The sequence below is a fragment of the Pocillopora verrucosa genome, chromosome 6 (assembly GCF_036669915.1).
Source record: "Pocillopora verrucosa isolate sample1 chromosome 6, ASM3666991v2, whole genome shotgun sequence".
Lineage (NCBI taxonomy): Eukaryota > Metazoa > Cnidaria > Anthozoa > Scleractinia > Pocilloporidae > Pocillopora > Pocillopora verrucosa.
The window spans coordinates 21,105,624-21,120,651 of NC_089317.1; the positions used below are offsets into that span (position 1 = coordinate 21,105,624).

The 15,028-nt window shown below is 39.9% G+C and overlaps 3 protein-coding genes across 3 annotated transcripts; 1 reads left to right on the forward strand and 2 right to left on the reverse strand.

Moving 5' to 3' along the window:
• Positions 1 to 1,216: 1,216 nt before the first annotated feature.
• On the reverse strand, positions 1,217 to 8,805 carry LOC131776331 (excitatory amino acid transporter). The gene is given in 8 exon segments (XM_059092496.2): positions 1,217 to 2,144; positions 2,865 to 2,999; positions 3,552 to 3,648; positions 3,651 to 3,745; positions 4,462 to 4,695; positions 5,079 to 5,413; positions 5,984 to 6,026; positions 8,229 to 8,805. Coding segments are annotated over 8 exon segments (1,635 nt in total). The 5' UTR covers positions 8,717 to 8,805; the 3' UTR covers positions 1,217 to 1,936.
• A 1,655-nt stretch (positions 8,806 to 10,460) lies between these two features.
• LOC131776375 (uncharacterized) lies at positions 10,461 to 12,037 on the reverse strand. Its single transcript, XM_066168731.1, has 2 exons — positions 11,972 to 12,037; positions 10,461 to 11,843 (listed from the first exon to the last, which is right to left on the reverse strand). Exon 2 carries the CDS (start codon positions 11,658 to 11,660, stop codon positions 10,863 to 10,865), a length of 798 nt encoding a protein of 265 aa, XP_066024828.1. The 5' UTR covers positions 11,661 to 11,843; positions 11,972 to 12,037; the 3' UTR covers positions 10,461 to 10,862.
• Positions 12,038 to 12,145: 108 nt separating this feature from the next.
• LOC131776354 (uncharacterized) lies at positions 12,146 to 13,912 on the forward strand. Its single transcript, XM_059092518.2, has 2 exons — positions 12,146 to 12,995; positions 13,698 to 13,912. The coding sequence occupies exons 1-2, from the start codon at positions 12,246 to 12,248 to the stop codon at positions 13,788 to 13,790; spliced, it is 843 nt and encodes a 280-aa protein (XP_058948501.2). The 5' UTR covers positions 12,146 to 12,245; the 3' UTR covers positions 13,791 to 13,912.
• The last annotated feature ends 1,116 nt before the right edge of the window (positions 13,913 to 15,028 follow it).

The following is a 15,028-nucleotide window of genomic DNA, read 5'->3' on the forward strand; positions in this document are numbered from 1 at the left end:
AAGCCAAAAATCTTACTAGAATGCAATTCAAATGAATGTGGCACAGAAATTCTGCAAAAAAACATATGATTTTGTCCATAAATAAGCAACACTAGAAACGTCAGCTTTTAAACACTTTACAGTGGTTGTTCCGTGTGGAACACTTGGTAGGGTATAGTTGCCTATTCCAGATGTCTAGTTATCACATTACTCAGTCATGGGACTTGTAAAAGTCTGAAATCCTAGAAATGTGTATTTCTGGCAAGTTTTTGGACTGTTCAAGACAAATGTGGCTGTCTACGATGTTACCACTTGTATCATGCTCTATAAGACTTTTATTGAAGGAATCACTTCACTCGTTTACTCTTCTTAGGAAAGGATCATTGTTCCATCAACTGGATGGGTAACTGTTATGGCTAGCTAAATATCTAGTTGACTTGATGCCATATGGATTGCCCAACTGGCTTTATCATTTGGTCTAGTAGACACATTTGTAACATGAAAATCATAAATGGGATGAATAACAAATTATTTGGTCTGAAACATAAAAAATTATAAACAATTTGATTGATTGCTTATGTTTTCCAAAAATGTTATACTGTTTTATTGTACATTGTACTTGTTCTGCTTTATCTTGCAAGCTGTCTCCAATGTTTTGTCCACAACTTTCTTTATGGTTTTTCGCCTGCTGCTGTGTAAAAATGTTATCTAATCGTATACCAGCGCTACAGCCCAGGACTCTCCCTGCAGCTTGTGCAGGCCTGGTCAACCCTTGCATGGCAAGGAACATTCCAGCCTATTTTTGGAGATATCATGTTTTCTGGGATCTGACAGAAATTGCATATCATTTCTGTTACCATACCCAAGGACAAAGGATGTTATGTATCAGCGGACGCTATCAGCCATACAATTTTATAATGTTAGTTCAGAGAATTTAGTATTGGATCAACTAATTATCCCCCAATTGATGTTTTTCTTTATTCTCATCACTTATCTGGTTGATACTGTATTGGTATTGTAAGGAGAAATTCTGTCTTGGTCACTCGTGGGAGTTAAAGGGTTAAGCGACTACCCCTCTTGTTCCCTTAAACAAATTCAAGATGCCTGAAAGAATTGAATACCGGGATCGAGATTATTCAGCGCTTTCCTGACAGATTTGTGAAAAATGTAATTAGAATGATGAACGAATTCTGACTTCGTTTACTTCAAAGCTTAAATTTTATTCTCTAAAGCGCAAATAAACATACATTTCAGAGAAAACAAGGAAGTAAGTGGTGGAAATTCCAGTTGGTTTCGACTGCACTTTAAAGTTTTGAAGGGAATAGGTTTGAGGCCAAATAAGGGGCCAGAAACTAGCTCCGCCTATGACTCAAAGCGTTGACAAATCCACCGGTCAAGCAGGCTCATTGTTGCATCAAGATTCTATCTTTTGAAAGATATGTGCTCTCATTTATATTAGCTTTGAGCATCCAATTTTTCTTAATACTTATCAACCTGCACTTTGATGTGGTCACTTCGAACCATCTGGCATAAGCTACATTTACTTCAGTGTATAGATTCACTGACTGCATTTTAATAATTGCTGCCTCTGGTACTGATTGCCAGTATAAAGTCTAAGAGCGTGCAATAGTTTTATTTACAAAAGGGCTTCATACGTGTGAAATGAGAGGGTTCCTGGGGACATAACTAGGAACTGCGATCTTTAGGGCGGTATGGGGACTGTACACCCTTCGCTCTGAGCGGGGCAACTGGTTTCTGGATAAACAGAGTTACGGGGAGTAATTCGATTATCTGAGCTGACTCTGCAACTTGAAATGTAGAGTGGGATTACGACAACTGCTCGCTGAAGCCACGGTTACTGCTACATTGTGAGTTTTCCTTATGCCAAACAAAACCAAACTAAACTACTTGTAATATTTGATGTAATGAAACTTTAAGGTGCTGTAACCATTTTGATTTAAACACTCGTCATTTTCATGGGGTCGTCATCCTCTTCGTCCTCTTCGTCAACGTCTCCGTCCAGCGCGCCGCCGTTATGTTTCAGCGGTGTATCCTCGTTTGCGTCCAGCTGATCCGAAAACATGATGTCGTCACGAGACAAGTGATCCACGATTCCAGAGCCCAGTGCATCTCCCATGACGTTGACACATGTGCGGAAACGATCCCTTATGGCACATAAAGATGATATATTGTTACAACATTGTTTTTTAATTAAGAGTAATTTAATTTCTGTACCTAAGTTGTATAAAAGTCATTTGTGCTGGCGCAGATGGATCCTACTCTATTGTAGATTTTAAACTCGCTAAGATACCACTCACTTTTATCACCGGGGAAGGGGATGGCTGAAGTATTGGGGGGGGTGGGGGATCGCATGGTTCTCAGGGAGAACGGAGGGGGGGGGGAAATTTTATCATGACACAACACGCAAAATCCTTCAAACTCACCCCTTCCCGCGATAAATATCGGCTGGCCCCGACACAGGTATTGAGGATTATGGGGTATCATGCTTCACGGGGCAAATTCCCGTTTATATCACCGGGCTCTTAATTTTCACACCAAACTGAGGTTTAAATTGTTCATCCACGCTATGAAAAATTAACTCTTTAACTCCCAGGATCTGATTGTTAATCTCCCCTCCAGCTGCTACACATTTCCTTGTAAATTAGTTGCTAGAATTTGGTGTTAAATCAAGATAACAACTTCTACCTGATATATTTGAGTATTCTCAATACCAGTTTTCTGGAGAGTGGATGGATATTGTAGGGAGAAGATAAATGTGAATCACTTCTGGGAGTTAAAGGGTTAAAAAACATGTGCACCTGTTAAGAGATAGTAACGTGCGTCTCTTGCACCTGTATGATATAAATTGGAGAAATAGAACTTACAAGAACCAATCGATAGCAAGAATAAGTCCAATGTCTTCTGTTGGTAGATTGACAGCTTGAAGAACAATTATCATGGTAACCAGGCCAGCTGATGGAATTCCAGCCGCCCCGATAGCTGCTGCAGTAGCTGTCATACTGGTAAATTTAAAAATAAATGGAAATTGTGAGACTAAAGAAAATTTATGGTCGAGTAACTTCCCAAGCCCATGCACATGTTACAAGTGGTGGATCAAGTTCGGTACCGTCAAGAGTGTTACTACTCCAAACTCGCAATATCCAAGACGATCTTAAAAGTTCTCTACGGCTAACATGATCTTGGTCCACTAAGTCTTGTATGAGGAAGCTTTGCGTGAAGAGCAGTCTTCTCCTGGTTTTTAACTTCCGAAGTTGTTACAATATGTCCCGGTGCCAGTGGAACAGAAATAGTAAAACTAGACCGAATAGAAAAAGAAATTGGAAATTGTGATAATATACTTCATTTATAGGTAAGTTCTCCCCACCCATGTACAAGGCTCTGTACCCACTAAGTTTGGTCTCTGTACACTTTTGGCCGCGAAGAGAGAAAGAAACGTTATCAACCCAAACGCAGCGAAATTCCAGTCAACCACAAAACGCCTTCATGGCTAACATGTCCTTAGCCTGACTAGGTTCTGCATGCGTAACCTTTGCGTAGTCCCATTAACTTACACAGTTGTGACAATCTGTCCTGGCGCGAGTGGAATGCGGTTCAGCTGCGCTATCCAAATGGCACTGACACCTTCGTACAATGCTGTTCCGTCCATGTGACGGTTGCACCAAGGGGTAAAACGAAGCGACTTATACGTCGATCAACAGCGTTCTTTTCTTCAACGCAGCGTATGGTAATTGGTAAAGTAGCAGAGCTGCAAGGAAGGTAGTCAAAAGATTAACAAGAAGTTAGTAAAATTTCTCCGCATCTAAGCATTCAATGAGTTAAAAATCACTGAAAGAAAGTCAATCGGTCAATTTCAGCCAGTCAGGCTATTAATTTGTCGGCAAGGCAGTCTGTCATTTCGTCTGTCAACAGGCTAGTTGGCCAGACATCCAGTCATTCTGTCTGTCACCTAACTAATTAGCCAGTCATCCTGTCATTTTGTCGGTCTCCTAGCTAGTAGTCAGACATCCAGTCATTTTGTCTATCACTTGGCTAGTTAGTGAGACATCCACTAATTTCGTCTGTCAACTGATTAGTTAGTCAAACATCCAGTCATTTCGTCGGTCAGTTAGCCAGCTAGCCAAAGATCCAGTCATTCCGTCTGTCAACTAGCTTGTTAGCAGACATCCATTCATTTCTCCTGTCAACTAGCCAGTTGTTAGTGAGACATCCGGTCATTTCGTCTGTCAGTCAGCCCTTAAGCCCGGCTGCCACCTGGTTGGTGAGTACTTCAAGCGATAGGTCAGAGTCATTCAATCGGTGAATTTCAATATGTCAACTACGGGTGAGATACTCAGTCGATAAGCCACTCCGCCAGACAATCAAATAATCAAAAGTCAATTTCTACAGTTACACTACTTGCCACGCACCAAAGATTAAATAAGTCACTCAAGTATCGTTGTGTTTCACGAGCTGATCACTTACCTCGAGTCTGTACCGAAAGCTGTCACCATTGCCTCGCGCAGGCCCTTCATGAACCTGTATGGGTTTTTACGGGTTATGGCGAAGAAAATAATTGGAAGCACAACCAGGGCGTGGATCATCAATCCAACGATGACTGTCACCATAAACATTCCTAAGAGCTTCAGCTCGTCTAATATGTCAGTCATGGCCGCCAATTTAGCTGCGATCATGCTGCAAATCCCTATTGGCGAGTACCTGGAAAATATCTTTTTTTAACTCATTTAAAGGGCTAAGACAAATTTCATTGGTCAGATGGAGTGTAACTGTTATTGTACATTGCACAGTAAGGTTTCTGGTTTGATCGAAATTATACTGAATCTTCGAATCTTGGTCCTGATGGCCACGAGCCACTGATTAGGTAAACGAATTCCCTCAACGATTCTAAATATCATTAGATATAATGATATAATATCGGTTTTATTCAGGCTGGAAATAATTTGCCAAGTTTTATTTGCATTTCAGAATTCTACGCGACATTCAAATCAACTCATCTTTGAAGAAAATGGATGGATGAAAATTGTCTGACAAATTTTTAAAATTGCTACACGAAGAGTCTCGTTTGGAATTGATCAACATACCACATCACCAGAGCCACCATCTTCATCACAACTTCGTTTAAAGTCTCAAAGAACGCTTTCAAGGGCAATCCTTTCTCACCCATTCTTCCCAGAACGATGCCAAACACAATTGAAAACATCACCAGACCAAGAACATTCATTCCTCCCTCGTTAGCAATCCGCTGACCATTCGGGATGGTGTCTGATGCTGGGTAGATCACTTTGGTGATTGTGGTGTAGTTGTGGGTTCCGTTGTTGTACACTGTTATGTTATCACTTGGGTCGAGTGTACTCACATCGACCGTCTTGTTGTAGGACTCGATTTTTGCCGAAATAGACTTGTACTTTGTATTTTTCTGGTGAAAGATAACTCGCAACGTTATTGTGGGCGAATCAAATAATTTACTCTGGCTAATTGGCTGAAAGTCAGACGGACTGGCTGAATGACTGACGGACTGACTGCATCAATGAGTAGCAGATTGGCACACTGGCAGAAAGGTAAATGGATAGACTGACCGGCTGACCGACTGACTGGTGATTGTCTGCCTGTCTGATGCACTAACTGAGGGTACGTTTCTGAAGAAACTGTGGTGCTGCGTCGGTGGGAGATTATAACAGGGTAATTTAGCAGTATAAATTGAGTTGATAACATAAATTGGCCTTCGTAAAGAGTTTCAAAGCTGATGTTTCAAGCGTTAGTCCTTCGTTTCCATTTACTCTGACGAAAGGGCTAATGCTCGGAACGTCAGCTTTGAAACTCTTTGCAGTGGCCAATTTACGTTATCAACTCAGTTGATAATATTAAATTACCCTGACGCAATAAATGACTGACAGACCGATTGACCGTCTGATCGATGGCTATCTGTTTTGAATGTGAGTGAATCTCAGCGAATGAAGTAGAAAGATCCCAAATCCCAAGTTTTTACCTGACGGAAGGTAGCCTCAACTATGTTCTTGGGGAAGCAGCTCCTGTGGATAAAGGTAACATTCATTCTGTTATTATACTTTTTCTTCTTCTTTTTCAAATAGCAGTCAGCAAACGCTGTGACCGACAAATTTTAAACGTACGGGCAAAGACAAAGTATCGTATTCGCAATAAGGGCACTTGGAACCAACAAGTCTAAGAATTGTTTTAATCATAACCATTATAATGTCCTCAAATGTGGTTGGTGCATTAACTGCTTTATTTTTCACTAATCATTCTGTAGAGCTGTAATCGGACAGTTGGCTGTAATCGGACAGTTGGCTGTAATCGGACAGTTGGCTGTAATCGGACAGTTGGCTGTAATCGGACACCTATAATTGGACGGTTGAAGCAGCCAATCATACTTAGTCCTTTCAGTCAAATCCACCAATCACAGAATTGATCACAATAACCATAGCAACAACCACTTATCCTAAAAAATATTGTGGAGTTTCCAAATTTGAGGAATTTTTTATTTCGACATTGTCTCTACCGTAGATATTTGTGCTAAATGTAATTATTGTTTTCGGAAATTGCAACAGTTATGATTAATTGGTAACAGGACTTTGTGTCGTCCAATTCGAACAATAGGTGTCCTGATCTGTATCAAAATTCTCTGAGCTGACATTGTGAGAAATAAAGAGGAACAGTATTAGAATTTCATCACTGAAGCCGGGAAATAACACAGGGTCAGCATGTCAGGAGAGATTTCTTACCTGGGTTAATTCACGTAACACACGTTCGACATATAGGCTGAAATATGTACACGTGTCCAACACGCGCAAAGAAATTTTAATGAAAAAGTTACCTGCTCTTAACACAATAGCTATTCAAAATTTCAACTTAGGAATTAATCTATTATCCTGAGGAAATTTTCGCCTAAACTCAGCTATCACATCAAAGTGTTCCTAACGGTGAACGGAAATCTGGTAAATTAATAATTCAGGGTTACATAACTTTACCTATTTCGTTTGGAAAAAAATTTTTTCCTTGGGAAAACATTATGTCATTTCGTTCGGAGCATTCGTTGCACGTAGCATATTAATAGAACTAGGAATGGAAAAAGTACCATTGGTACTATTTGTTTCCTTTTATAATGTCAAAAGTCTGTTCGCTTGGCTTATTTTATTGTTATTTCACAGCTGCCTTAACTTTCAAAAAAGCGAACTCGTTACAATGAGATGAACGTATTTAAAATGCAGTTTATAAGTTTGAGTTGAAAAACATTCGGAAAGAGAGAAGATCAAAAGACAAAATACAAGAACATCATGAGTTACAACGAGGGGAAATTTGAATTTCTCCTGTTGGGATAACACAGATACTGCGTAAAAAAAGGGAAAACATGAAAAATTATGAGCTACCTCTCATATCAAGCCAATCAAAAATTTGAAAAGCAAAGTTTATTTCCATTCACGAAAAATATGATGAAAATTTTCGATTAAAAAAAGTTTCGGTGATAGAGAGCGTTTATGAGATTGTTTGTAATGAACAGTGTGTCTCTTCATTTCGCTCTGTAGGAAAGCTACGAAAATAACAGCTGTTAATCAGCATGATGTCGAGGGTTCCCGGGGGAGACCTCAATAAAGAATTTCGAGAAACGCAAACATGAATTCAATTATTATATCATGGTTAACTCCCGGGTCAGCAATATTGGTACAGCAATGTTGAAAGTATGCTTGAAAGTTAAAAAATAACCGAAACTGTATGATAGTCAAAACTTACGTTAAATGCTTTGGTTGAATTGATTCGTGTTCATTTTATATTTCAAAGATTAAAGACCTTGCTGACTTCAAAACAAAGAGTATGTCATGACGAATGTATTTCGTTTTTAAATTATTCATGATATAGAAATTTAAACATTGCACCATTACAAAAAAGAAAAAAGAAAACAAAAGCTTGTTTCTTTCTTTCAAAATCTTAAATCAGACTTCTCTTTACCAACTTGAGAAACGCCGTTTTCTACTTTTCACTCTCTATTTTGACCAGCTTTAGGCTCATATAGCTGGTGGATCAATCGTAGAGAATACTTTTAAAAATGTGACACGACTTTAAAGTTTCAAAGATTGAAAAAACAAAATCCAATCCTTGCCACTTCACGGTTTCTTTTTTGTTCAATCTTCGGTTTGTTTATAAATCTTTTCAGAAAAAAAAAATTATAACCGAGGACAAATTTGTCTCATATAAAGTTCAGATTAAAAAGTAACTACCTTATCAAATCGAGGAATGAATCCAAGTTTCGATGCGGGCCACTGATTTCTTTCTGTTCCTTAGCCTGCTTGTTCCCTGATTCACCCGGTCGAATGCTTACTACAAGAACGATGCCAAAGATAACAGCCAGAAGAGTAGTGGAAAGGTAGTACAAAACTGTGCGTCTTCCGATCTTTCCCGTGGCCTTGGAATCCAACGTGGCAAGCGCACAAATCAAACTTGCCACGATCAGAGGCAGAATCAATAACTTCAACATATTCATGAAGAGTTCGCCAGGGAAACCAATCAACATTATGGTCGTCGCCTTCTTCTCGGGATCCACGATGTCATTGACGGAAGGATTCGCGGCGGCCCCAACAATAAACCCGACTAACACGCCGATTATTATGAGGAAAAGTAGAATGTCTTGCTGAACGACGCGCCAAATCTTCAACCAACAAGAGCAGCATCTACTTGGCATCCTCCTTCTGGGTTTCAATGAAGCCATGATGCAGAGTTCGTTACCGTTGACGCACGTACTACGCTGTGAAAATCCTTTTGGCGTGCAAACAGTTTTTAACGGAAGAACTTGACGTGTGTTTGTTTCAACCGGTTTGAATCCAACTGGGATGGATTAAGTTTATGTGCATTTACTGTGAAATGCACTTATGGTCTCTTTTGTGTAGCAAGCTGTGGGTTCTTCATTAAACTTTTAAAACCGTTACATAGGCAGCACGTGTTTTAAAATTATCCCTCAGAGTTAGTGAAGCCAACAGCATCTCTAACTGTTACTTTTAAATAACTTTAAGCGCTATAAAAACAATTCAAACGCAGTGAAAAATTGTTTTCTGATGAGGAAAAAAAAAACACAGAGTAAATCAGAAAAAGGCAAAAAAATAAAACCAAAGAGAAACAGAGATGGAGAAGATAAGTATGAAGTGCTGACAACCTTTTGCTGAATTTAAGAGAAATTTTCAAAAATCTTCAAATTTTGACGGAGCTCTGTCCAAGCCAGCCTGATAATGTTGGTCGTAGAGCGGTATTTCAGGCCAAACCTTTTGATTAAAATTGCATCGCCTTAAATAAATGTAACTGTTTATCAAATACTTCACACAAATATAATTGCTCAACAATTTCGCAGTAGCGATAAAAAAAAGAATTTTGTAATACGCTATTTATGACAATTGTGGTCGAAATAAAAGCTACATCATGTTCAAAAATCATAAAATCAGAGTTAAGGTTTTTGAAGGTCAGCTTCCTCCAGGGACATACTATTTTCTTTTTCTTTTTTATCTAACTGACTTCATTTTATTTTAGTTTCGCCAGAAAAAAGTCTCTTGTTGAGGAAAAGAAAGGGCGTCGACAAAACAATAAAACGCAGTGGGGAAGACCATGCAATCAATTTTACAGAAAAACAAAGCATGATTAAAAGTAATGTAAATTGATCAAACTTGATCAGATTTTCATTGACTATAAAACTCTCATGAGCGACCAAGACAGAATTTCTCTTCAAAATACTAAATTGCTCAGTATCACTTGGGCAATTTACCCAATAGATTTAATATTTAGTTCCAAATGTCCAAGGTTAAATCAAAGCATCCATGATTTAACAAATAGAGAAGCCTTGACTGTGCTTTGTTCTGTTGTAAAGCACGCAAGAAGCGCCTGAGGCGCGAAAGGAGAGTTGGGAGAAACACGAGCCGTAGTCGAGTGTTTTTCCCCACTCCTTGAGTGCAATTGGAAAACAAACTGCCAAGGCGTGTGTGTTATATTTATCAATTCGAGGATTTTCGTCTCTGCAAACGTTACAATAACGTGAATTAAGGCGCTTGGCGTGTTTACAAACCTTTGTTTGGTTTTTCTGTTTTTCTGTTGCTGTTTGCCGGCTCGCTTGTTCCAAAATTTCAGTTTTAATTCTTCCTTTACACCTTAAAATCAGTATGCATATTCTCCATACTGTTCTCTAAACTTTTCCGAAGATGCCGACATGGAGAATTTGTCAAGAGCTTCTTTAGTGGGTGATCAGCTCCTTTATTCTCTTGACCATAACTTTTTGATTCACGGGTGATATGGTAAGGAGAAATTAGATGTCATTCACACTCAGGGCTTAAAGGGTTAACGAAAAAAGCCAGAGAGAAGAGTGGGAAATGGTCGGACATGGTACAATTTGGCGGATGGCGTGACAGCTTTAGCTCAGCTCTACGTTATGTACTCTGATAGAGCGCGCTCTTTCAACTAATACAATGACAGCCCGCGTTATATCCGAACTTTATTACAAACTACACTATAATCAGCATTTGTAGAGGGGAATGGGGATAGCCTTAAGGAATAGAGTTAGAGTAAGGATTTCTCAGTAATTACCATAGTGGATTACGCTAAGAAAAGTGAGTTTAAACCCCCTTTTAGATCTTATTACTTGACAAGAAAGAATCAAAACTGAGATGTATGATCTCCAGTCCTTCTAAGGAAATCCCTCTCGACTCATCTTAAGATTGAAAGTATCTGTTCAGTTGAGAGAGTAAGTTCGATTGTACGTCGGCCGACCGACGTTCGATGTATCGATTGATTATCGACCGAAACGAGGCTACAAAAAGAACTCATGATCTGTCATCTGTCCATCAACGCAGTCTGTATATTTTAAGCTCTCATTACAATCATTTTATTGATGGCTCCCATTTCAACACTGTGTCCAGACTATCCACGAGGCCTTGGCCAGTTTGTGCGACTCTTCCACCTTCCTCACACACGTTTGACAGTTTTATATTTCTAAATATGGCTGCATAAAAAAACTGCACAAAGCTACTCCTGGTTGCAATGTTTATGATGCGTGTCAAATGGTCTATCTGTTTACTTTTGGCGTGACTGTTGATATTCATCGCAAACAACGCCATGTCATAGGTAACCAACGCTAGATTTCTCAGTAAGTACATCCAAAGAGTCGACACATAGATGCAATAGAAAAATTTCGCCCACCGTTGACTGGTTGATCTGTAAATCCATGCACTCACGATCGATTTCTTAACAAATTTGAGCGCAAGACACAACAACAATAAAGTTGCGAATTCAAGAAATAGACCCACTCCAATTGCGATCCAGCTCCCTTCACCGGGTAGGACATCCGTATTGATGATCGAAACAATCTGAACGCAAAACAGACCCATCCAATACCAAAATACGGCCAATCGAAGAGCAGCTAGGAAAAAGTTCGCGACGTTGAATTTTCCCCACAAAAATATCAACAATATGATAAGAATGGAGTTTCCCGCTTCCACGAATGTACCTGCCATGTTGATGTCGTCTTTTATTCTCTGAGTGAAGACGCTGTTACCGCATACTTCTGTACTCGTGTCGTTAGAAAGACAGGCGAATGCGGGGACAACAAAAAGAAGGGTGAAAGTAAGTCTTATTAACCAGAGTAGAGCGAAAGCAAAGCCAATTAGCCACAAAACCATCCCGATGTATTCAAAAACTGGAACACCGGAATCGAAATCCTTTTCCGCTCGAGTAAATAGATATTACATTCCTGTTATCTAGCAGAGCTTAATAATAATTCAGTCACGCTTCTCCGGTGGCGTTCGTTGGAGGAATAGAAGCCAGCTCTACCTCAAAGCCTGAAATCCCTCGAGGCCAAGCCTCTAAGAAAATGAAATGAATACATTACCGTGATTGTCTAGACAGACTCATCAAAATTCATAAGACAGGAATTATCTTATTCCAATTTCGGTTTCGCGTGTAAGGTGTTCATCCTCCTTCCCGCTTTTACCTCGTTTTTCCTCTGTAACACATGATAGCATGTCGCCACTCAAAGGTGGTCGTGCTCTTTGTTTCGTTGTTGTTGTTGTTTTAGGCAGAGTAGGAAGCCTGGATCCTCCCCTAACCCCCTCCCACGCTATACGAATACCACAGCCTCAGGAGCCCCTCCATTCCTTAATGACTTCGGACCGATTCCGGGAACTGAGAAAGCGCAAACTTCTTCGGCAAACAAGCAGCAATCGAGATATTCTATACTGAGACTGTATCTTCTGATTATTTTTATCATGCTCCGGACTGCGGGATATTTTCAAGTATCCTTGGTGGTTTTAAGGTTTCTCCTTAACTTTTTAAACTTCGCTACGGCTGCCGTGTGTCTTTATCATTCAACGCCAACAGAAAACTGTAAAGTTAGAAATCAAACGAAAATCATACTCGGTCAACAAGAAATCAGCAACACTGTAAACACGGTGGGGGCGCTGCTGGAAGATGGAAACTCGCTTTTGCTTCTCTTGATGATAGTATTTTGGAAAACATTCAAAGTGAGGAGATATTTCGGCGCAGTGATTCGTGTTGGACACTTCTGGGTTTGGTGCTTGTTTTGCATTACCAACACTCTTTCGATTCTATACGTGGATGTCGTTCACGGAAAAGACCGCATGGGAAATGTGAATGTCACGGCAATAGCACTGATCATCGAGATGCTTCTTCTAACGTTCCTGGCGAGTGCAATCAACTTCATTTCCCACAGAACGTACGTGGCATGGATCGAATCTCGATTCTGGGGGCAGACAAATACGCAACGTGTATTAAAGCCACTCTTCCGACTCGTCCTCAGTGCGTACTTCTTCAGAAATCTTGGTTTGTTTTTGTACGACACGGCCCTCGTGTCAATGAGCATCTCGCTGCTGAAAGGCGGGAGAGTAGAAGGAGCGCATGACTGGGATAGCCTGCTTCTGTTGCTTGATGCAGCGTTCCGTGCCAGTTTCACAAAGTTCTTTTTTCAAAAGATGTTTAAGGAACAAAAACTTCCAAAGGTAAGATGAAAATGATAATAGGAAAGGTAAATATGCTTTCACGCACGCACACTGATAATGAGCAATATAAGTAGACATTTTAAGAGAAGGTAGCAATAGTACATAAAGCTGAAAATCTAATTCCCTGTATAAAGGGAGTATTCATTCTTTATCACTTAAGTGGGGATCAGAGGATTTTGGAGTATCGAGTGGTTTTCAGGGCGAACGGAGGAGATCAGTCGTTGCCAACAGAATAAAAAGGGGAAGCTAAAAAAAGTTGACTGCCAATCAACTGTCTATGAGAGGCAATTGTATGAATATCACATAGGCTTATTATGATTTTAGATAAATATTATCATGCCCCAACAAAGGTCTTCCCACTTCCCCTTGAGAAAACACAAAGTTCACGAAAATGCGAACCAAATACAAGTCATTTGGGAATGCATGCTTCAACTATAGCCGTACCTTCCCCCCCTCCCCCCCAAGGTGAAACGAAAGAGGGGAGGGTACGGCTATTCGTAAGCTTCAATTTCCTCCCCGGCGCCATTTGGAATGCATTTAGTCTTACATTAGCAGCATTTAATATCAAACGATAGCGACAATAAATAATCAATGCCTTTATTCGCTTTACACTTTTCTTAAGCCAAATGCTGACTTACCAATTAAAAATAACACAGCAAGTTGAAAGCCTCAGAGTACATTTCAATCTTTAAATATTGGCAGGTATGCGAGGATGAAACAGATCCCGCGTTGCTACGAGACCAGCTTGGTGGCTACCGAGTGATCAATGCTGCGGTTGAATTCAATACAACATAAATTTTGGGCTCAGGGCTGAGAAGTATCGTCGAGGGTCTCAATGGGGTTAACCGATAGACGTAAAACGGCCAAAAATTTAGCCTTTAGGCGGAAAAAGAAGTAAATGGAAAAAAATTCTTGTCAAATGATAACAATATACACTAAATGTACGGTTCCGAGGGAAACTAGATAGTTTTGTTTTCCCAAGGGTCCTAATGACTTCGTCTCGGGAAACATCAGGACCCTCGGGAAAACAAAACTGTCGAAACATCAGGACCCTCGGGAAAACAAAACTGTCTTATATTAAAGTTCAAAAAAAAAAACTGTCTTGTTTCCCTCAGGACCATACATTAAGTGTATATTGTTGACACCAGACCAGATTTTTTCCACTAAATTCTAAATATAAACAGGAAATTATGGAAAATTGACTGCCAATCAACTGTCTGTGAGGAGGGTCGTATGAATATCACAGAGCCCTTACTGGGGGATTTGGTAATACAAATTTTATCGTGACGCAAATTGGGTGGGATAAGTCTAAAGCAGCCCCTCCCTCTACGCAGTTCCTAATACTTCACGCAAGGTAGTCCATGCATTAAGTGCTTTTTCATATATCTAGACTTTCCCTTCAACAATCATGTGGCAAAAATATGCTGTTGTATTCGGCGTGCTGGCAACAACTGCACAATTGTATCCCGGTCACGATACATTTGGATTTGATCAGGGGCACGTGACTAAGAATCAACCAGTCACAGTGCTCGTTTTGTTGAGTGAAAGTCTAACAATGGAATGATATAGACCGTTTGGGTAAAATGGCCAAAATTTTTAACCGTTAGCCGTAAAAACCATCACCCCATTGAGACCATCGTGGTCCTTTATACTGTATTTAATTAATCAAAGTAGCCCTTCACAGTGGTGGGATACTGCTGTAATATCTTCCTCGCTTCCGTCCTCGCCGTGAATAAAATTTTAACCGTTAACTTTTCATTTAATGCAATTTTATCTTATGTTACCTAGTCTTATCTCATCAAATTTCACCAAAGCATTTGTTACTTTTCCAATGTTTTCATTACCTTGTTGCATTATATCAATTCTGTGCCGGTTTTGTTTGCCCAGCACTTGTATCAACTCCAATACGACGTGATCCAAGAGAATATCACTTGATATTCTCATAACGTGATCCAAATATCCTATGTTTCAGTTCCTCAGCCTGCTCGAAAGTTTTCTTAAACAGCATCCGCATAAAAGCTACTCGGAAACAT

Coding starts and splice junctions, on each gene's coding strand:
- LOC131776375 (XM_066168731.1), bottom strand. CDS start 11,660: ATGGTTTTGTGGCTAATTGGCTTTGCTTTCGCTCTACTCTGGTTAATA.
- LOC131776354 (XM_059092518.2), top strand. CDS start 12,246: ATGCTCCGGACTGCGGGATATTTTCAAGTATCCTTGGTGGTTTTAAGG. Junction 12,996..13,697: donor AGGAACAAAAACTTCCAAAG/GTAAGATGAAAA, acceptor AAATATTGGCAG/GTATGCGAGGATGAAACAGA.